This window comes from Ranitomeya imitator, chromosome 1 (genome assembly GCF_032444005.1).
Source record: "Ranitomeya imitator isolate aRanImi1 chromosome 1, aRanImi1.pri, whole genome shotgun sequence".
Lineage (NCBI taxonomy): Eukaryota > Metazoa > Chordata > Amphibia > Anura > Dendrobatidae > Ranitomeya > Ranitomeya imitator.
The window spans coordinates 569,484,899-569,507,537 of NC_091282.1; the positions used below are offsets into that span (position 1 = coordinate 569,484,899).

At 43.4% G+C, this 22,639-nt stretch overlaps 1 protein-coding gene across 1 annotated transcript in view; it reads left to right on the forward strand.

Annotated features, from left to right (window-relative positions):
- Positions 1-22,639, forward strand: part of ATCAY (ATCAY kinesin light chain interacting caytaxin) — a 322,397-nt gene that overhangs the window by 92,758 nt on the left and 207,000 nt on the right. The window contains exons 5-7 of the mRNA XM_069767815.1: positions 1,989-2,174; positions 2,310-2,412; positions 9,547-9,678. Coding sequence (XP_069623916.1) covers positions 1,989-2,174; positions 2,310-2,412; positions 9,547-9,678 — 421 coding nt within the window. The remainder of the gene's footprint in view (positions 1-1,988; positions 2,175-2,309; positions 2,413-9,546; positions 9,679-22,639) is intronic.

Consider the following 22,639-nt stretch of genomic DNA (forward strand, 5'->3'; position numbering starts at 1 on the left):
ACTGCTGTTCTCGTTCGTTCATTCTCTACAGCTCTCTTTCTCTCTCTCGTTCTTTGGTTCCAGATGTTGCTAGTTTCTAACGTCCCCCAGGTATATTTTGTTGTATGGTAGACAGTCAACCTGTAATTAACTGTCCTGCCGCTGTTTGAAGTAATGCGTGGAGACTGTCACTTCTTCGGTGCTCCAGCCACCGACTATGCACCTCAGTAAGATGTTGCCGTTCTCGGGGCACGCCTCCTACTGGATCTCCTTTGTGCTGATCTCTTTTCTCACTGTTCCTTCCTTTCTTGTCTCTTTCTTTGGATACCGCCGCAAGGTAGGGCAGGCGCGGTCCCGTAACAATCTGTCCCTTTCGCTAGGTACCTGCCAGATTTCCCAGGTCTGACAGGTCCTCCCTGGAACTCTCCCAGGCTTCGTTCTGCCTAACTTCCTGTCCGACCCCTAGTTTTACCAATGTGAGAAGTGGCCCAATAAATAAGCCTTTTGCTCCCCCTAGTGGCCGGAGTGTGAAGTGTAATGTGTGCTTGGTGATACCTGGTCAGGAGAATTCCTTTACTACCATCAGACTTACCATCACTCCCCTTAGTGGCAGAGCGACGTTACTTCACTCACTACATTCTCAGGAACGGAGGCGGACGCTTGCAGCGTTGACAGCCAGGGTTCTTCGGAGGGGTGAGTATAGCCATATTTTTTATTTTTATTCTTTATTTTTTACATTAATATGGATCCCAGGGCCTGAAGGAGAGTTTCCTCTCCTCCAGACCCTTGAAACCATACGCACCGCACACGCCGATTCCGATTTCCGATATCACAAAAATATCGGAACTCGGTATCGGAATTCCGATACAGCAAGTATCGTCCGATACCCAATACTTGCAGTATCGGAATGCTCAACACTAGCCATAACGCCACGGTCATGTGACCGCGACGTCATCACAGGTCCTGCGCCCATACCAACCCTGGGACTGGAAGCTGCCGCGTGCACCGCACACAGGGCCAGGACTTCAACGGAGGGTGAGTATATGTTTATTTTTTATTTTAGTTCTGTATACTACATGGCTCTGTGCTGTATACTCTGTCACTGTGCATTATACTATGTGGCTGGGCAATATACTACGTGGCTGGGCAATATACTACGTGGTTGGGCAATATACTACGTGGCTGGGCAATATACTACGTGGCTGGGCAATATACTACGTAACTGGGCAATATACTACGTGACTGGGCAATATACTACGTGACTGGGCAATATACTACGTGGCTGGGCAATATACTATGTGGTTGGGCAATATACTACGTGGCTGGGCAATATACTACGTGGCTGGGCAATATACTACGTGGCTGGGCAATATAATATGTGGCTGGGCAATATACTATGTGGCTGGGCAATATACTACGTGGTTGGGCAATATACTACGTGACTGGGCAATATACTACGTGGCTGGGCAATATACTATGTGGTTGGGCAATATACTACGTGGCTGGGCAATATACTACGTGGCTGGGCAATATAATATGTGGCTGGGCAATATACTATGTGGCTGGGCAATATACTACGTGGTTGGGCAATATACTACGTGGTTGGGCAATATACTACGTGGTTGGGCAATATACTACGTGGTTGGGCAATATACTACGTGGCTGGGCAATATACTACGTGGCTGGGCAATATAATACGTGGCTGGGCAATATACTACGTGGCTGGGCAATATTCTACGTGGCTGGGCAATATACTACGTGGACATGCATATTCTAGAAGACCCAATGTGTTAGAATCAGGCCACCATCTAGTAGATGGATAAACTGGTAAACCCGGATGGACAACCTTTGGACATACTGGTAAAACAATCTGTATCAGTCCTAGAACTGGCGAGCTCTATAAATATTGGGAACACCACAACAGTTTTTTTTACATTTATTATTATTAATATCTCCTCATAAGACTTTTTTTTTAGTAGAAATACATTCACGTATTATTTTTTCTATAGATGACACACCTGTTGCAAGCGCTAAAAATATGCCTGGAGACAGTGCCGACTTGTTTGGTGATGGAGCCGTGAAAGATGGGGGAACTACAAACGGACGCATGTGGAGGACAGTGATAATTGGGGAGCAGGAACATCGCATTGATCTGCAAATGATCAAACCATATATGAGAGTGGTTACACATGGAGGTGAGGTGTTACAGCTATTTCTTTTTAGGTTATATTTTCAGTGCTGTAGGTAGAAAAAAAAATGTTTCTTCATCCTACAAAATGATGTATAGTATTTGGGCTCAATTTATTTCCCCCTTTTCTCTTGTTTTTCAGGATACTATGGTGAGGGTCTAAACGCCATCATTGTATTTGCTGCCTGTTGTCTACCAGACAGCAACTGTCCAGATTACCATTACATCATGGAGAATCTATTTCTGTACGTGGAGTTGACATTGCTGCGATCATGTATAGATAGTAGATTAACATAATCAACTACAACCAATGTCGTAGTTTGTTATATATTCTATATATTAGTATATGATTCTACTTGCGTCACAGTTCACCACTTCCTGATAAATGAAATGCAAAATCTACTCTGATCCCAATAAAATGCACAGACCTTTGTATAATCGATTTCCCTTATAAAAACTACAAAGCATTTACTTCAAAGTACATCATATGTCTGTCATGGCTCATTTTAAACAAACTACATTTAAAATTGTAAGAAAGTTTTTTTTCTCTCCATGACATCCACCTGTGAACACCGTCCGTGATGCACGTAGTACATACAGGTGCTTCTCACAAAATTAGAATATCATCAAAAAGTTAATTTATTTCAGTTCTTAATTACAAATAGTGAAACTCATATATTTAGATAGTCATTACAAACAGAGTGATCTATTTCAAGTGTTTATTTCTGTTAATGTTGATGATTATGTCTAACAGCCAGTGAAAACCCAAAGTCATTTTCTCAGTAAATTAGAATACCGTCTTTCCCGGCGTATAAGATGACTTTTTGACCCCTAAAAATTGTCCCAAAAGTCGGGGGTCGTCTTATATGCCGGGTACGGCGTGTGCAGGGAGCGATCCTGCATTTCGGCGTGTGGTTCCCAGGGTCTGGAGGAGAGGAGACTCTCCTTCAGGCCCTGGGATCCTTATTCATGTAAAAAATAAAAAATAAAATAAAAAACATGGATATACTCACCCTCGCACGGGCCCTGCATCACAGCGCTGCTAGCGTCTCTCTCTGTTCCTTAGAATGCAGTGAGTGAAGGACCTTCAGTGACGTCGCGGTCACCTGACCGCTCATGTGACCGCGATGTCATCGAAGGTCCTTCACTCACCGCATTCTAAGGAACAGAGGGAGACGCTAGCAGCGCGGTGATCCAGGGCTCATCCGAGGGTGAGTATATCCATGTTTTTTATTTTTATTCTTTATTTTTTACATGAATATGGATCCCAGGGCCTGAAGGAGAGTCTCCTCTTCTCCAGACCCTGGGAACCACACGCCGTATAAGATGACTGGGCGGATAAGATGACCCCCGTCTTATACGGCGGGCATATCCCAAATTCCATATTTTATATGGAAAAGTTGGGGGTCGTCTTATACGCCCAGTCGTCTTATACGCCAGAAAATACGGTACTTTATAACCCCAGCATTTAAAATACGAAATGTTGGCCTACTAAAATGTATAAATTAACACAAGCCCCACTTAGCATAATTAAAGCAAAAGGAGGTCAGAGAGTATATTTAACCATAAAATTAAATTTATTAAATCTTTTAAATATTAAAAAATATATTCCAAATCAGAGTATCACTAACCAAGCAGGAATAATGTAAGCAGATAGTAAACATGAGTATAACCAAGGACTCAGAAAAAAATAATTAATATACTGTATATAAGACCACAGTTCTTAAAGAGTTAAAGTTTGTGCAAAGGGAGAGCAGCAATTGAAGGGTGCAGGATAAACACAAAAAAGAATCCTAGTGAAATCCAACGTTTTACTCCAAGTGTCCAATAGAGGGTACTATGCTCATTTGAGAAGGAGATTTTAAGTTGAATGGTTTTGAGGCAATGCTACTAAAGGTTGCACTGAGGTGCTTACTGTGCAAAGAGGCAAAATGAAAAAGTGCATGTGCTTGGCTGTTACTTACATGGTTATTTAAGAAGTACCGAAGACCCCAACCTGCCTACTGAAATGTATATTCACTAAATGCACTCAATACTTAATCTGGGCTCCTTTTGTATCAATTATTGCATCCATGTGGGGTCGCATTGAGGCGATCAGCCTGTGGCACTTCTGAGGTGATATGGAAGCCCAGGTGGCTTTGAAAGCAGCCTTCAGCTCATTTGCATTGTTTGGCTTGACACAAGGAATGCGACACTTGTAGCCCATGTTTTGGATACATCTGTGTATGGTGGCTCTTGAAGCAATGTCTCCAGCAGCAGTCCACTCTTTGTTAATCTCCCTCAAATTTTTGAATGGCCCTTTCGTAAAAATCCTTTCAAGGCTATGATTATCCCGTTTGCTTGTGCACCTTTTTCTACCACACTTCTTCCTTACGCTCAACTTTCCATTAATATGCTTGGACACAACACACTGTAAACAGCCAGCTTCTTTAGCAATGTCCTTTTGTGGCTTTACCATCCTTGTGGAATGTCAGCGACTGCCTTCTGGACATCTGTCAAGTTAGTAGTCTTCCCCAAAATTGTGGAGCCTACTGAAACAAACTAATTGACCTTTTAAAAATGCTTAGGAAGCCTTTGCAGGTGTTTTTTGTTAATGATTCTAATTTACTGAGATAATGACTTTTGGGTTTTCATTGGCTGTAAGCCATAATCATCAACATTAACAGACATAAATAATTAAATAGATCACTCTGTTTGTAATGATGCTATTTAATATACGAGTTTCACTTTTGGTATTGAAGAACTGAAATAAATTAACTCTTTGATATTCAAATTTAGTGAGAAGCACCTGTATCTGTCACATTGAATGCCTTTACATCTTTAAAGGGAACTTGTCATTAGATTCATGCTGCCCAAGCTATGATTGCAGATATGGTTTATACCGAAATGTTGCAGGCTGTTGGGGGACCATAATTGCGAGGCAAAAAGTAAGAAAAAAATGTGGTGGTGGCGCCGTGATGATGAAGATAAGGATGAGGAGATGTAGAAAAACAGCAAACATTTATTAAAAGATCGTAACGTGTTGCAAAAATCAATCTATTTTCTGCCTTAGGCTAGCATACAAAGAAGTACAGTGTATAAAACAATATATAAAGGAAGCTGTGATTCAAGAATATTACATGTCTCACCTACAGATGATTATCAAAACTCGGACATAAAATAGAACAACATATGAACAGTTTGTAATCATAACACAAATAACGAATATAAGACTTTATGGACAATCTCTAGATGAAAAAGTAAAAAATTGTGAAGAAAAAAATAAATATTTCCATAGCATTAGAAAAAGTATGCGGCACTCACCATTGCGTTCATAAAGAGAGTCCTTTATTCCATGAGACGGTTACAGGACATTAACTGTGGCGTGTGAGGTGCGGTGGCATTCAGAGAGAGAGTGGAGAGGAGGACTATTGTTTCGCGTGTCAACGCTTCAATACATTATCCCTCAATAAAAATCTCTCAACTTTTTTTTTTGCAAAAAAATTTAGTAAAAGATCCATTTCTGTCTTTTAATAAATGTTCATTACTTTTCTACACCTTCTCATCCTTGTCTTTATCGTGACAGCACCCACCACAACTTTTTTTCTTATATTTTTCCTTGTAATTGTTTTAATGAACCATTTTGTCGTCTTCATCAAGTGGAGCAGCAGTCTATACAAGGAATACCACTTCACTGCTACTCTTATCAACATTACGCCTGACCTGCACAACTCCACCAGGTGAGCAGATTGCGTCTACTCTACCCTTTTTCTTATCACCAGGACTTCACCATGGAGTGCTCTTATTTTGTCTTCCTGCTCGGAACCATAGGGAGAGACCTGACTAGTCCAATGTCATCCCTGGCAGGCTTCTCCCATCCATGGTCCAGGCAATTGACAGGTCTCTCTTAGTGATGAGCGAATATATTCGTTACTTGAGATTTCCCGAGCACGCTCGGGTGTCCTCTGAGTATTTTTTAGTGCTCAGAGATTTAGTTTTCTTCCCGCAACTGAATGATTTACATCTGTTAACCAGCATAAGTACATGTGGGGGTTGCCTGGTTGCTAGGGAATCCCCACACGTAATTAAGCTGGCTAACAGATGTAAATCATTCAGCTGCGGTGAAGAAAACTAAATATTCGAGCACTAAAAAATACTCAGAGGACACCCGAGCGTACTCGGGAAATTTCGAGTAACAAGTATATACGCTCATCACTAGTCTATGTACACACATGGAAGGAGATCCGGTCAAATTACTGGTGCTGGATGGAGAGAAGTAGTCCAGGCACTCTATCAGACTAGCCAGGTCTCTCTATAGTTCCCCACCGGCTACAGCATTTGAGAGTAAAACATACTGTCACGAGGGTGTCACATCATGTTGTGACTCCTGGAGGACCTCAGATCAGAAGTTCACAATGTTTATTAGATCGCAGGTCCTCTTTAGGATCTGTTGGCCGTTTACCTTGAATTGGAGGTGATTTACTTTCATTCAGTGCTGAAAGGATTAAGGACCCTTTTTCTTCTGGCTGCCAACTTGGAGCATGAGTACTCAGCTACAGCACTTTGTGACCACTCCCTTTCACTATATAAACCCACTGTTAGCTTCATTCCTTGACGATTCTAGTTCATCTGTACTAACCTCTTTGAAGAAGCCTGTTTCTGGATAAGCTGATAAGCTAATGTGTTTGTTACCGTTGCAGCAGTGAAGTTTCCTGCTGGAGAAGCTAAGTAGTGTTATTTGTTATGTGTTTTCCCACAGTTTGTCATACCTTCCTCGTGTTGTCTTATTGTAGTAGTGGAACTAGTGTCTCAGTGGCCTACGCACTAGACAGGGTAAGTTCAGGGCCATTGAGGGCTTAGGCATAAAATCGTGCATGGGGGTAGGACCCGTTTAAGGAAGATAGGGAGTTCAGGGATCAGACTCAGGTTTATGTTAGGAAGTGACCCCTCTCCCTTGTCCCTATCGCCAGGGTCCCCTTGTACATCTTCCCTCGTGTTGTGCCATACCATGGGCATCCACTCTTGCCCCAGCATGACATATACCTGGCAGCAATCGTAGAGCCAGGTTCTGATTCATTCTGACTATGGCTCAGGCAGCATAAATTTAATGACAAGTTTCCTTTAAAGAAGCACATTGTACTTGAAGATTGAAAATGGAGCTTGGAAATTACAGGCCAGTGAGCCTTACTTAAATGGTTACTCATCCAATTGGAATACTATTTCAAGTGGGGTACCACAAGGCTCTGTCCTGCCCCAGTGTTGTTCATCAATGTTATAAAAGATCTAGATAAGGGAAATAAAAGTAAATTAACCAAATTTGTAGACGATTCAGAACTAGGAGGGTTAGCTAACACTAGAGAAGACAGAGAAAAGATTCAGAAAGATCTAGATAAACTTGAACAATGGGCAGCGACTAATAGAATAGTATTCAACAGGGAAAAATGCATGATTCTACATCTGGTCAAGAAAAACGAAAATTACAGAATGGGAGTAATAGAGCTAAGCAATTGCACATGTGAAAAAGACTTGAGTATACTAATTGATCACAGACTGCACATGAGTCAAGAGTGTGATGCAGCAGCAAAAAAGGCAAACACAGTTCTAGGATGTATTAAGAGAAGCATAGAGTCTAAATCACGTGCAGTAATTATCGCTCTCTACTCCTCCTTGGTCAGGACTCATCTGGAATACTGTGTCCAGTTCTGGGCACCACATTTTAAATGAAAAACTGGAGCATGTTCAGAGAAGAGCTAACCAGATAGTGAGCAGAATGCAAAGTATGTCCTACAAGGAATGGTTAAAGAATCTGGGAATGTTTAGCTTGCGAAAAAAAAGGTTAAGAGCAAACTTTTCATTATTCTCATTTTTCTCATTTGCACATGGAAACAAGAGAAGCAATGGAATAAAACTAAAAGGGAGAAGATACAGATTAGATATTAGAAAAAACTTTTTGACAGTGAGGGTGATCAATAAGTGAAACAGGCTGTCATGAGAGGTGGTGAGTTCTCCTTCAATGGAAGTCTTCAAACAGAGACTGGATAGACATCTGAGTCCTGTATTGAGCAGGGGGTTGGAAACTATGGCCTTGCAGGTCCCTTCCAACTCTAACATTCTGTTATTCTATTTTTATGTTAATGGCATAGCACACAAGGACATTTATAGTACTTTTCTGTTTCTGGAATGGTGACCTTATCAATTTTTAAATTCTGATACAGTGCAGAATTTATGCATATTTCTTTACAATGTTCCATCAATACCAGTTTAGTAGCCCTTGACAATCACAAGAATTAAGTGCCACTTCGTCTCCTGTTGGCTCCATGAAATAGTTTTCACCATGTGCCAAGTGACTGGCCATAACGGGCCAATAGTCATATCTCATGTCTTTGACTGTACCTAAGTTATGCAATATCATGTGTGATAAGGTTGTAAAGCTAAGCACACATTTGCAATACATTTTTATTTTCTGGCCCAATGTAACAAGAAAACAAAAGCAATGTCCTAGTGTTTTGTAACAAAGAAAAAAGAATGAACCAGCTCACCCACAGTGGCTTATGGCTTGCTGAAGCACGGAACTCACATATGTAGTACTGATGAGAAAAAAAGAGACGTGTTCCAGCTTCTTTGAATCTAAAAAATGTATTAGAAAATGCTTCTTAAAAAATCATGGCAATGGCAAAGTTCACATATTGTTACGCGTTTCAAACACTCAAAAGGTGTCCTTTATCAAAATATACATGAACAGGTCCTATATAACTTTTAGTAAATTTTAATAATGGAACATAATTTCCTTGTGACCATTCAGACCTGCAGGATGGCATGTTCCCAAATAAAAAATCCAAAATGCCTCTCTGGTCATTAGAAGTCTCTGGATGTTTCCTCCTCTCAATAGATGTGCAGTGCATTCTACAGTATTCCAGAAATCCTAAATGAAGCAGTACTTCTTTGATGACAATGAATAAAATGCCTGGATGCAAATGAAATGGCACGATTTGAACTGGAAAGAGAAATAATGTCAGTTATATGTTCAGACATATGTACATGTGAGGGTTGCCTGGTTGCTAGGGAATCCCCACATGTACTTATGCTGGCTAACAGATGTAAATCATTCAACTGCGGCAAGAAAAACTAAAACTCCGAGCACTAAAAATACTCGAGTAACGCGTATATTCGCTCATCACTAGCTGGAACACATCTCCTTTTTCTCATCAGTCCTACTGTTTTGTTTCTGCAGTTTCTATGCAGACCTACTTGTCTCCATGGTTTCAGTCTACAACCAAACCTTGCTTGAAATTTAATACTACAATCATCCTTCCATGTTTCCATAAAGTTGCTTCATATGTACATACCTTTTAAATATATTTAATCCAACAAATTAACCCATTTATTTTCCTATTTGGCAGGTATGTAATAAGTAGTTTAGAGTTGCTGGTGGCTGAGGATTATATGATCGTTTACCTGAATGGTGCCACACCACGGCGCAGAATGCCTGGGTTAGGATGGCTGAAGAAGTGCTATCAGATGATAGATAGGAGGTGAGTTTATATCGTGACCTACTGATATTCTCATGCTGATATATTTCAATTTTTTACTTTACTAAAACATTTGTGTCCCAATTCATAAAGACTGGCAGTTTATATACTGTATTGCTAGTGTTGATGAAGGGTGCCCTCTCAATGAATTTGGCACATCTTTCATCTGCCATGCGCCATCACAAGAAACATACTCCAGTGATTGCCTGGTGAACCTTTCTTTCATAAATTTCACTTTCTACAGTATGTCGTATGTAGAAATGAGCGAACACTAAAATGCTCGGGTGCTTGTTGCTCGGGTCGAGTAAATTGGACTACTCGGGTACTCGGACAGAACAACGAGCCCAATGTAAGTCTCTGGGAGACCCGAGTATTTTTACCGCGATCCCCCCGGGGGTCCTTTTAAGGTCTAAAAACATCTGAAAATGATGGAAACACTGCTCAAATGACACGGGGACATCATGGGGATCGCCCCGGGAAGCATTCCTGACTCCAAGGTCACAGCTGTAAGCAATTGTGACGCCCAAGAGACCGTGATACCCAGCACCGGACCAATGGGGTCTGTCTCTTAAGCGGGATGTCACGGGTGGCTTGACCCGGTGCTGTGGCCTCAGGCAATGCACAGTGTAAGGGGTATCGTGAGGGGACTGGCACTTACTTGATCAGCAGCAGGTTCTCCCAGCGGTGACGATCCTGATCCTGGATAGATGGCTATTGTCCAAATGAAAGACTGAGGCATTGAAACGTTTAACCAGTTTACTTTAACATAAAAGGATTTACAACCAGTCCTGTCACCGGAGTCTGTATGGGAACTCTGAATTACTTTGACCCTGCCGGGGTCTTCGCCTCTTATTGTATGCAATTTCTGTGTGGCCCTGCTGCTGTATGTGAACTGGCTGCCGGCCCAATCTGTCCCCTCCGGGTCCTGGTTCGACGGGCAACCCAAGTCCTTTTATCGGCTTACCCCCTCCGGGAGTACCGCTGAACTCTGTGTCTGTTGCTGCGTCCGGCCCTAGTGAAGCTGATATCACCTCACGTTTTTCCGGTTGCTGTATTATATATAATGAATACAGCCACGGATCCGGTATCCATCTTTGCGCCTGTTCTGGGTACTGATTAATGCTACCCGGTTCTCACAATGTCCTCTTTCTCTTTCCCTCTTCTCCTCAGGCCGGTGATTTAGGCCTGGAAACAGTCACAGGGCTGTTAGAAATTCAGCTGTATGACCTCTCACTCTCAGCTCCTTAGCCCAACTGCCAGTTCTTCTCTCAGACCAGAATGGATCAAGGGGAGTCTCTGGAGCTCCCCCTTCTGGCCGGAGGTGGTAGTGCAGTTTTGCTATCTTAGTACTTGTATTTAGTGTCAGTAACTATTTTTGTGGCAAATACCCCTAGGGGTGCCACACAATGTTGTCAGAGTTTCACGCCATTTTTACAGGTGTATCAAAAAACATACAAAAACAAAACCAAAATGGATTTTGCTGGGAAATATCTACGGTACTGTACATCTTTTCTATGGTAATGACTGGTATATAAGGCAAAATAATTAACCCCAGACCAAAATTTTCCTCCACTACTTGGGCTATGTTCACACGCAGCGTTTTTGATGCGTTTTTCAAACTTAGCATGGCTTTCAACCAGTACAAATGCATTCACTGGGAATGTCATTGAAACATTTAACCAAAAAGCGTGTGACATTTCGACCTTGATAAGGTCTTTCTCAAACGACGTTATTAATGATTCACAATGGCCAGTGTGCTGCTATGCAGTTTTCGTGCTGGTGGCATGCATTAGTATCCAGTCTTCAGTTGAGCACATTCTAGCGCTGTGTGGGGCGATGTGCCAGAGCGCGTATTGCAGCACTATTGTGGTAGTGTGAATCATTAATAAAGTCGTTTGAGAAAGACCTTATCAAGGTCGAAATGTCACATGCTTTTTGATTCTTTGGTTTTACTTCAAAACTGTATTTCTTTTGTGGTGTAATTTTTGGAAAAATTAAATACTTTCTGCAAACTAATTGAGAGTGCAGCTGTTTGACCTTCCTCTATATTGCCGATTTTTTTTCTGATTCAGCTTGCACCTTGTCCACAAAGCTGTGTGAGCATCCTTATTTTTTCTAATTGTAACATTTAACAACCCTAGCTGGCCATGTGGTGTGTGACACATAAGGAGACACATCTTGTTTCATTTATGAAGGAAGGAGACTTAAAGTCACAAAGCCTATTTTTAGAGGGGCATCAGGCGACATTAATATTCTTAAAGGGCCATTATTAAACAGTGGGTCTCCTATGCTGTTATTGCCTATGCAGTGAGTGGCTGGGCTGATAAGAATTACGACGCACCCCAATACCCCTTTCACGAGAGGTACAGGAGGGTTTCCTGAAAAAATGTTTCATTGAATGCAAGGCCTGCCCTGCTATCAAGTCAGTGCACCCCAATAAGCCTTTGAACCCAGGTACTGGATGGCCACAAGAAAATCCACTTCACATTATTCATTCTGTACTCCCAACTGTTTCCTTATGCATTGAATGCAAGGGTTGCCTTGACCCAAATTTGTACGCACCCCAATTCCCCCTTGGAAGAAACGTAGAGGAGGGCCTCATAAAAAAACTGCCCCATTACAAAGGAGCAAAGTGTATGGGCTGGCAAACATTTTCTCCTGGGGGGTACACATCAACATACTGTGTAAATATTTTTATTACGGGCATCATAAACACCCTTGCAAAAATAAAAAATAATAAATAAATAAAATAAAATAATAAAATAATAATAAAATAATAAATATTAATAAATAATAATAAAATAATAAATAAATAATAATAATAAATAATAGTAATAATAATAATAAATAATAATAAATAAAAATAAAATCATAAAATAAAATAATAATAAAATAATAAAGGAAAATAAAATAATAAAATAAAAGATAAAAAATAAAAAACCCTTAAATAGGCCCAATTTAAAGAAACGAGTCTTCTAGACTTGGAATGCCCAAGTGGGGGTCAAATTTTAAAAAAAAATTGTTTACGGGCATCATAAACACCCTTGCAAAAAACTAGAGTGGCTGTAGCAGCACGGAACACATTAACCCTAGTGAGCTAGTGGCGGTGGATGATGAGACATGGAGAAAGGCCTCAAGAAATAGGCCCAATTTAAAGGAGCGGGTCTCCTATACTTAGAATGCCCATACACTAAGTGCATGGGTTGACAAACATTTCCCCATGGGGGGTATATTTTTAAAAAAAAAAAATTATGGGGATCATAGACACCCTTGCCAAAAAATTGACTGTCTGTAGCAGCATAGAACACATTCACCCAGGTGTTCTAGTGGTGGTGGATAATAAGGATGAGGACAAGGAGGAGGAGTACACCAAATAGCCAAAATTAAGAAGCGTATACCCATGTGTGGGTGTGAAGAGGTGCATGGGAATACACCTCCCAAAAAGACACTGTATTGGAGGTTATGTTTCGCTGCCATTTGGTGGTGTAGTTCTGCTGTCGGGGTCATCACGACAATACCCTTCATCCACCAGTCATTCCAAATCAGATTGAAAGCAGTGGTACCAGAGTGAAGAATGAGTCAGACACAATGCTGGTTCAAACTCAGTGTCTGCTTATGCTTCCACCCGTAGTGGTAACCTCACAGCAACTGAACTGTTTATTTCATATACACAACATTATATGGTCCATTGGGGGAAGGTGTGCAGAGGGCGGGGTTAGGCGGGGTTTAAGCAATGTATCTAGTATTCAGTCCCTCTGGTTGGCCTGACATCATCTGATGAATCTTCCTTTGTCCACATCTTGTTAAGTTTCGATTTCCAGAGAAATGATACTTTAGCTTCAGAAACGAAAGTAGATTCTTGGCAAGAACAAAAAGTAGGGCAAAGGTGAATACTGGCAGCCATCTTAAATACAGTTAAATTTGCATTTGGCAAGCAAAGGGGAAAACCTTATTGTTTCACAGCATAAGAATATATAAAAGTACAAAAGAGTATAAAGAAAATATATTTTTACCTTGACAATCCCCCCTAAACACTAAGTTTTTCCCTAAAAAGAAAGTTCCTTCGAGACTGTCCATGTGATGGGGAAAGGGGAGGTGGATTTCTTCATCCAGACACCTCAGAAGCTCTCCCCTTGTGAGAGGCCTCCAGGCAGCTGAACCCTTCACTAGCTTTACATGGAGTTCTCCCGCTGTCCCTAAACTAACTCTCTTTGCATCATCTGAGAGTAAATCTATCTATCTTCCTGGTTGAGGAAGGTGCCAGTCGGAGTTGCCTCAGTGATAACCTTTTTATACAGGGGAATAACACAACAGAGAATTATCGATCCAACTACAAGAAAAGCAATCAGTACTAGACAAGCTTGTTGAAGGAATCCTTTGAGCCCACCCAACCAACCGGAAAAGAAAGATGTGTCTACTCCAGAATTAGATTTTAATTCTGCTGCTAACCCATTTATCTTTTTAAAAGCTATCATGGTCTTTCCATTTACCCCAGAGTACTGAGGGATATAGGTACAACACTCCTCTCCCATCATCCCACAGACTCCTCCTTTCTCAGCTAAGATCATATCAAGGGCTAGTCGGTTTTGGAGGGTCATTCTAGTGTTAGGGCCCAACTCCTCAACTATACCATGGAAAGCATCACAGGTAAAATTGACAAACCTTTGTTCACTGTAATATATGTAATTGATCCAATCAACATTTTATTAATCTGCACTTGTGGATTAAAGAAACAAAGCTAGCATAGATCTAGTTCTGGGCTTTAAATTGGTCAGGCACCCCCCCTTGGCACTCCAATGCCATCGACATATACTAATGGATTTTCTTCGTAACTCATGTGGAGCTGATCGAGACTTCTCCTCTTTCTGGTATATTCATCAGGTGTCTCTGGATCCCAAGGTAAAATCTTGAACTGCATAGCTAGTTTAACAAGGGTGCATTGACCTGTCCAGGTATTAGGCAACCTAGGACGGAGCTTACCATCTCCACATAACCAATAAATGTCGTACATATACTGTGTATGATTAGCTAGCAAGTCAGTATCCAGGGAACTGTTCTCTTTGCAGAAACCTGTCTCGAAAACCCCTACTGGTGTACCTGTAGTGTCGTGGGAATTATAGCAGATATAATTTTCAGCTAACACAGTTATCCCTCCTGGGACCTTTAGTTTAGGTGCTTCATGAATTAGTGGGACATAATCTGAGCAATCAGTGGGCTTTAGACCCTTCAACAGATTCATAACACAGGCAGTAGTATTGTTATCAGGAAAAAACAATGCATGTGTGTATAGATGTGTATTCGCTGCAGCACAAGCAATACATCCTACAGAGATATTCTGGACTTGTACATTGTATCTTACCCATTCTAACCATAAATTTGTCCTTGGGGCTGTTTATGTTTCTATGGAGAAAACTTCTTGCCAACTGAGGCCTGGAATGGGGATTACTTCGTTAACTATATTTTGCAAACGTTCACCTGGGCCTGTTTTAGCTGTACTGGTAACGGAGGCCTTGGTTGGTCTGAAGCTAATATCCTGGAGCTGTATATGGCCTAAATTCCCATAGTATCCACCATTAAACACATTATGACAATATCTTCCCAGTACAATTGTTATCTCTGGTAACACATATATAATACTGGATAATTCCCTCTACCACCCGCTGAGTCTCGGGGCACTTGACTACATCGCAGAAATCAAATCACCAGATATTTACCGGGGCCGTTAGATTTACCCAGAGAATAGTGGCACCGGAATTCTTATTTACAATAGGGGCCGAGGAGGTAGGGGCGAGGATGACCCCTGGCCCTAGGACCAAAAACAACAGCAACATTTTCCTTCGATCATCACTGTGAGTAAGCGCTGGTCCGGTCTCTTTTACTGTGTGAAGCGTGGATTCAGGTGCTCTTTCCTTCAAGTTTTACTGACATAGCTTTTCACGACCATAAGACGACCAGGCTTCAAATTGTGACCAATATCGGTTTCTGCTGAATCTGGAAGGGAAGAATAAACTAAAACATGGGTGTTAGCAACATTTTTACTAAGTTGAATAACATATTGAACAGCACGGTCAGTTTCTTCTGACAACTACTGAGACTGGAAATTTACAACTGAGAACCTAGCACGAAACAATATCTCATATGGGGACAGGCCATATTTTGCCTTAGGGGTAGTACGAATATATAAGAGCCCTGGCCATGAAGCCGTAGTCTCCTGCATCATTTTGGTCAATTGTCCCCTCAGTGTGCCGTTCAGCCTCTTAACTTTCCTACTAGATTGTGGATGGTACGGAGTATGGAGGGCTACAGTGGATCCAAGCATTGTCAGAACCTCCTGACACACATGAGAAGAAAAGTCCGGGCCTTGGTCACTTTCAGCAACTTCTGGAACACCATATCTGCATATAACTTCTATCATCAGTTTCTTTGCTGTGGTCTTTGCAGTCACGTTGGTAACGGGGAATACTTCTGGCCAACTGGAGAACATATCGACAACCACCAGACAATATTCATACCTTCCAGACTTAGGCAACGTGATGAGGTCCACCTGGAGCCTTTGGAAAGGATAGTCGGGCTTAGCAAGGTGCTTCGGGGTTACACGTTGAAGTTGACTGGGATTGCAGGTCTGACAGATACCTCGATGTGTGGCCCATGCGCCCACGTGACAATAGCAGGGTACATCCGCTTAGGGAGACACACAAGTTGGTCCTTTTTCCAGCGACCATTGTCCATACGTGCTCCATCAGCTTTCCACTGCTTCACTTCTTCCTTTGGAGACATTCTCTGCATCGTCATTAAGCGGTCTTGCGGGGTCCGGCAGAAAACCTCAGTCTGTCGTAGATCATCAGGTTCCTGTAGAGTCAGTGTTTCTTGTAACTGTTTACGCTGAGAGCGTGTGGTCACCAGGTAGGAGAGCAGCAGCTTTTGCTTGCATATCTGCAAAGGTGTTACCAACAGTCTGTGGACTGTTCCATAGTACCATGCTCCTTAACTTTGATAATGGCCACCTGAGTAGGTAATTTGATTGAGTCCATGAGGGCTTTAACAGCTTCAGCATTCTTCACTGAGTCCCGGCGGTAGTAACAAATCCTCGATTGGCTCATAGGGCTCCGAAATCATGAGCAATACCAAATGCATACTGTGAGTCCGTGTATATTAGCCCGCCTGTCTTTGGCCAGAACACATGCAGTAGACAGATCCTGAAATTCTGCTTCTTGTCCTGACAGGATGGGAGGGAGTGAGTGCAGCTCCGTGCACTACAGTGTCTTCTTTAGTAACAGCGTGTGTGGAATCTGCCAAAATCATCAGCATATTTTGAACAGTCTTTCAGGGCTTTGTAGAGAGGTAGCATTATGCGGGATGTGTCCGGTATTCACTGACAACAATAAATACATAGTCCAAGGAAACGCTGGAGCTCAGTCTCTTCCTTTGTAGCTGACGGCTATTTTCCTTTCTTCTGTGAGGTGTCTGGCACCCTGAAGGAGACAGTGACCCAAAAATATCACTTGACCAAGGCAGAACCGAAGTTTCGAGGCCGAAACCTGACAGTTCAGATCTGCCAGATACTTGCGAAAACTAACAGTGGCAACAATGGCTTCCTGCTCTGTCTGTGTACACAACAAAAAACAAAAAAAATTACCCACATACTGAAGCAGCATAACATAAGGATATTCTAATTGACAGGGTTAGAGACACTATCCCCCCTATTTTTTTTTTTTTTCTCTACAGGCATTATTGGGGGTGGATCTGGGCCTATCAGGGCCAGCATAACCGTGGAAAGGGCATGTAAAATATACATCTCATTATACTCATCTACATAGGAGTTATATAACGTAAGGACCATCTGACCATCATCTTGGCTCACCAACTCTCTAGGTCTGCTCATGTGCACTTATACATCCATCATATTGTCTTTGTCTGTATAATGGGAAAGGTTTGTTCTCAGGGTCAGCCAATTATTTTAGCGTAACTAGCTAGTCAGAGGGCTTCCAGGGATAATACTCCTGTATCTGTCTTACACTACCTGATGTGGTTGGTTCTCTGGTGGTGGGGGTGACTAGATGACCGGTTGGGGGTGACATGACATGCTGGTCTACAGCTCCTTCCCAAAAGGATTACTGTCAGCCTACTCCCAAAATTAATGTCCCCACTACCCACAATCCTGTGTCAGCTTCTTATATCACTACATGTGATCTTATCTGGACAGGAATCAGTGTAATTCACTTAGGTCGGGTTGCAGCACAGATTATACAAGTATTTCTCCAGTCTGGGTTTGTCTGACCGCAATATTTACAAATTCATCTGTCTTGTCTTGGTCTGAGAATTAACATGGCGAGAGAGATTTCCAGACACAGGGTTAAAATGGATATTGGAGCGTAAGACTGGATTTGTGTAAGGGAGGGGGCTGGAGCTGGAATCTGTTTCTTGGGCCACTGATAAGGAACCGAGCTGTGTGCCGTGTCCTTGAAGCTGCAGCGGGGGGGGGGGGGGAGGGGGACTAGAGAGCGAGTAAAGATCGATGCAGCTGCTGATACAGACTGGGTTAAGTTCTTCTGAAAACTTTGGCCCCCCTTTCTCTGGCCCGCAGCACAAAGAGGAGAAGTCAAAAAACAATTTGCGCAGGGGTTCACCCCTCCCATCGGCCACAAACACACAGATAAGAATTTACAGCATTCCTCAACACAAAAGAAGAAAACAATAACGCAGCTATTTGACTCCCCCCTCCCATCGCGTGTTTCGGAAAACCACACAGAGTAGCGGAATACAGCAATTCTCAGACTTAATTAATTTCTACAAAACCTTCACACAACTCATATTCCAAAACACCTTAGAAAAACTGATTGAGATATTTTATAGCCAAACACGGGCTCTGCATCCTTTCATCTTTCCTCTCCATCAACCTCTTTCTTTAAACCTCGCGCAACTCGCAGATGAGCTTGCGCTTGTTCTAACAATCCTTTCTCTTTCAACATTCTTGACTGCCTTCTTGCCCTCCCGTGACTCCACTATTGTCTTGACTTCCACAGCATCCTCACTTAACTCGTGGGGCATGGACTTCTTCTTCAAGAGACGCAACATGACTCACAGAATACTATGCCCTGCTGCAGCCCAGGATCACTGACAGCGGTAACAACACAGGTTTCCCATCAAAAAAACACGGAGCCTCTCGTTCGACGTGCTGTCCCTAACCTCTGAACACCAGTGATTAACAGTCTACCCTGTCACGATATTCTAACCAGTCGGGAGGCGGTCTCCTAGTGAGAGCCCTCCACAGTAAAAACAGGTGGTCCCCTCTCGGGACGTCTTAATTACCTAGTTGGTACAATATCACAGAGGCTGCGTCTCCTGTCCCTTCTCTCAGCCGCCCCCAATCCACAAACTTCCTCAATCTTTCACTCTATCACTACTAGGCAACAGTCACGGGTAGGGTGGTTGAATGGAGTACAATGACTGGTGGAGGAGGTGTGGTGTACACGAGGACGTGCAGAGTGCGACGTCTCTCAGTTGCGGGTTCGAAGCGTGGCACGGGATCGCGCTCGGTCTCACCACTCGACCGGTCACTCCCCGGACCCAAGGAGACCACAGACTAACCAATAACGGCTGAAACACTAGCAAGTGTGACACATACATAGTATGCGATCTCCACTTAGCGTGTTTGGAGGGTGATCAGTCCTCGAGGTCAGCCACTACGGGTGTCGACCACGGACGTCCAGGCATGGGTCCTGGGGGTCTCGGATCGCGGGCCACGCCCCACGTTGGGCACCAAATTGTCGGGGTCGTCACGACAATACCCTTCATCCACCAGTCATTCCAAATCAGATTAAAAGCAGTGGTACCGGAGTGAAGAATGAGTCAGACACAATGCTGGTTCAAACTCAGTGTCTGCTTATGCTTCCACACGTAGTGGTAACCTCACAGCAACTGAACTGTTTATTTCATATACACAACATTATATGGTCCATTGGGGGAAGGTGTGCAGAGGGCAGGGTTAGGCGGGGTTTAAGCAATGTATCTAGTATTCAGTCCCTCTGGTTGGCCTGACATCATCTGATGAATCTTCCTTTGTCCACATCTTGTTAAGTTTCGATTTCCAGAGAAATAATACTTTAGCTTCAGAATCGAAAGTAGATTCTTGGCAAGAACAAAAAGTAGGGCAAAGGTGAATACTGGCAGCCATCTTAAATACAGTTAAATTTGCATTTGGCAAGCAAAGGGGAAAAACTTATTGTTTCACAGCATAAGAATATATAAAAGTAGAAAAGAGTATAAAGAAAATATATTTTTACCTTGACACTGCCACTGGTGTATTCTACCAGTGGCACTAAAAACCCGCTCTGACAAAACGCTAGCGGCAGGGCGGGCCAGGACCACCAAGGTGTAGAGAGACAGTTCATGCCACGTGTCCAGCTTGGATACCCATTAATTAAAAGGCACAGAGGAATCACGGAGGACGTTGGTACAGTCAGCAAGGTACTCCCTCAGCATCTTAGAAAACATTCCATTCCTTATTACATTACCCCGCGCCTCAGGACCAGGGTCTGAGAAAACTGTCCCAGAACTTTGCCAGTGTTCCCCTGCCTCTGATGGATTGGAGTTGTCTCTCTCGCCTTTGCTCCTTGGTTGTCCAACAAACTGTTATGTCTGCCACCAGCGTTTTCAAATGGAATTTTTTTAATAATTCTGCAACAATGGCCCTCTGGTAATGCAGCTTTTTAGTACCCCTGTCTGCCTCTGGAAGAAGAGATTGCAAGCTCTCCTTGTAGCGTGGGTCTAAAAGTGTCACTACCCAGTAATGACTGTCACCCAAAATGTTTACAATATGAGGGTCACGGGAATGGCAGTGCAACATAAAGTCAGCCATGCATGCCAGACTGGTAAAAGGCAAGCCTTCCGTATCCTCACCAACAGGACGACTGACCAAGGTATCCTCCTCCTCTTCCTCCTTGTCCTCAGGCCATTCAGGCTAAACAGACGGTATGACAGTTGTGCTTGTAGTACCGTCTACAGCGTATGAAAGTAGCCCCTGTTCTTCCTCCTCCTCTTCCTCATTGTCAAACAATCCACGTTGGGATGAAATGAGGCTGGGCTGTGTGTAATCACCCTGTATGGTTCCTTGCTCCATGTCCTCCTGCTCCGCCTGCAATGCATTCTCTTTCATTGTGAGCAGAGAGCTTTTCAGAATGCAGAGAAGCGGGATGGTGATGCTAATTATGGTGTCATCGCCGCTTACCATCTTGGTGGACTTCTCAAAGTTTTGGAGGATGTTACATATGTCTGATATCCATGTCCAATCCTGAGGTCTTAAAGTATGTGTCGAGTCTGACCTGAATAATGACGGCCTTGTTGATGCTGGTATTCAACAACTGCCCTCTTCTGCTCACAAATCCTTTCCAACACCTGCAGTGTAGGGTTCCAATGCGTGGGGACATCACACACCAGTCGGTGAGCCGGAAGCTGCAATAGCTGCTGGAGCACGGCAAGGGTGGCTGAAGCTGTAGCTGACTTTTTAAAATGGGCACACAGGCGGCTAACTTTCACAATCAGACCTGGGAGCTTCGGGTAGCTTTTTAGAAACCGTTGAGCAACGAGGTTAAGCACATGGGCCAGGCATGGTACGTGTGTCAGTTTGCCTCGCCTGAGCTGCCACCAGGTTCCTGACATTGTAACACATAACCATGCCTGACTGAAGGTTCAGCGGTGTCAGCCACAGATCTGCCTGCTCTTTCAGAGCTGTCCACAACTCTTCGGCATTGTGCAGTTTGTCACCTAAGCAGATTTGCTTCAACACAGCCTGTTGACACTTGGATATGGCAGTGCTGCAGTGCTTCCAGCTTGGGACTGATTTGCTCATTTCAGAGATGGAGGCTGAAGAGGAGGAAAAGGAGGTGCAGGAGCTGTAGACTGTGGGGGCAACCCTGATTGACATAGGGCCCGCAATCCTTGGCATTGGGAGGACATGTTCCATCCCAAGGTCTGACTGGGTCCCGGCTTCCACTATGTTAACCCAGAGTGCTGTCAGCGAGTTGTACCATCCCTAGCCACAAACACTTGTCCACGTGTCCGTGGTTTTGTGTACTTTTCCAGTAACTGCATTGTTGAGGGCATGGGTAATGTTGTGGGATACAAGCTTGTGTAATGCAGGGACGGCACAGCGGGAGAAATAGTGGCAGCTGGGGACCGAGTACCTTGGGACGGTCGCCGCCATCAGGTTGCAGAAATATTCCGTCTCCTCGAGCCTAAAAGGCAACATTTCCAGCGTGAGCAGACGAGAAATGTGTGAATTTAGTACTGTTGCCTGTGGGGCGTTGGCTGCTTATTTCCGCTTGCGTTCCAATGACTGGGGTATGGACAGCTGAAGGCTGCGCTGGGACAAAGATGTGGACGTTCTTGATGATGTGCTATTTGAGTGTGGGCAATGGCAGGTGCAGGGCAGGAGGCATCTTCGCATGCACCATTCACAGGGGATTGGCTTGCATGCACAACAGTGGAAGAAGCAGTGGTGTCACCCGTACACACTGTTCCTGGAGCCTGGGGTTGGGCCCACAAAGTTGGGTGCTTTGCTGCCATGTGACTGATCATGCTGATGGTGGTAAGGCTGGTAGTTTTACTACCTCTGCTGTTGCTAGCATGACAGGTGTTGCAAATGGCCTGTTTGGGGTTATCGGCAGAGTCTTTAAAAAATTACCAGACTCGGGAAGACCTAACAGTTGGACTGGCAACTTCCATCATGTTGGTGTTATGGGGAACGGTTGCCCGCCTTCTGTCTACAGCCACCACACTGCTTCTTCCTGCCTGAAGAGGCCCTCCTGCAGGTTAGGTCAGTTACTATATCATCCACCACCTCATCTTCCACTTCAGCACCCTGGTACTCCTCCTTACTTTCTGGCAATAGTGTCTCATCATCGTCCACCTCTTGTGACTGTGGCTGCTCAAATGTTTGGTCATCACTAAATGGAATCTCATCTTG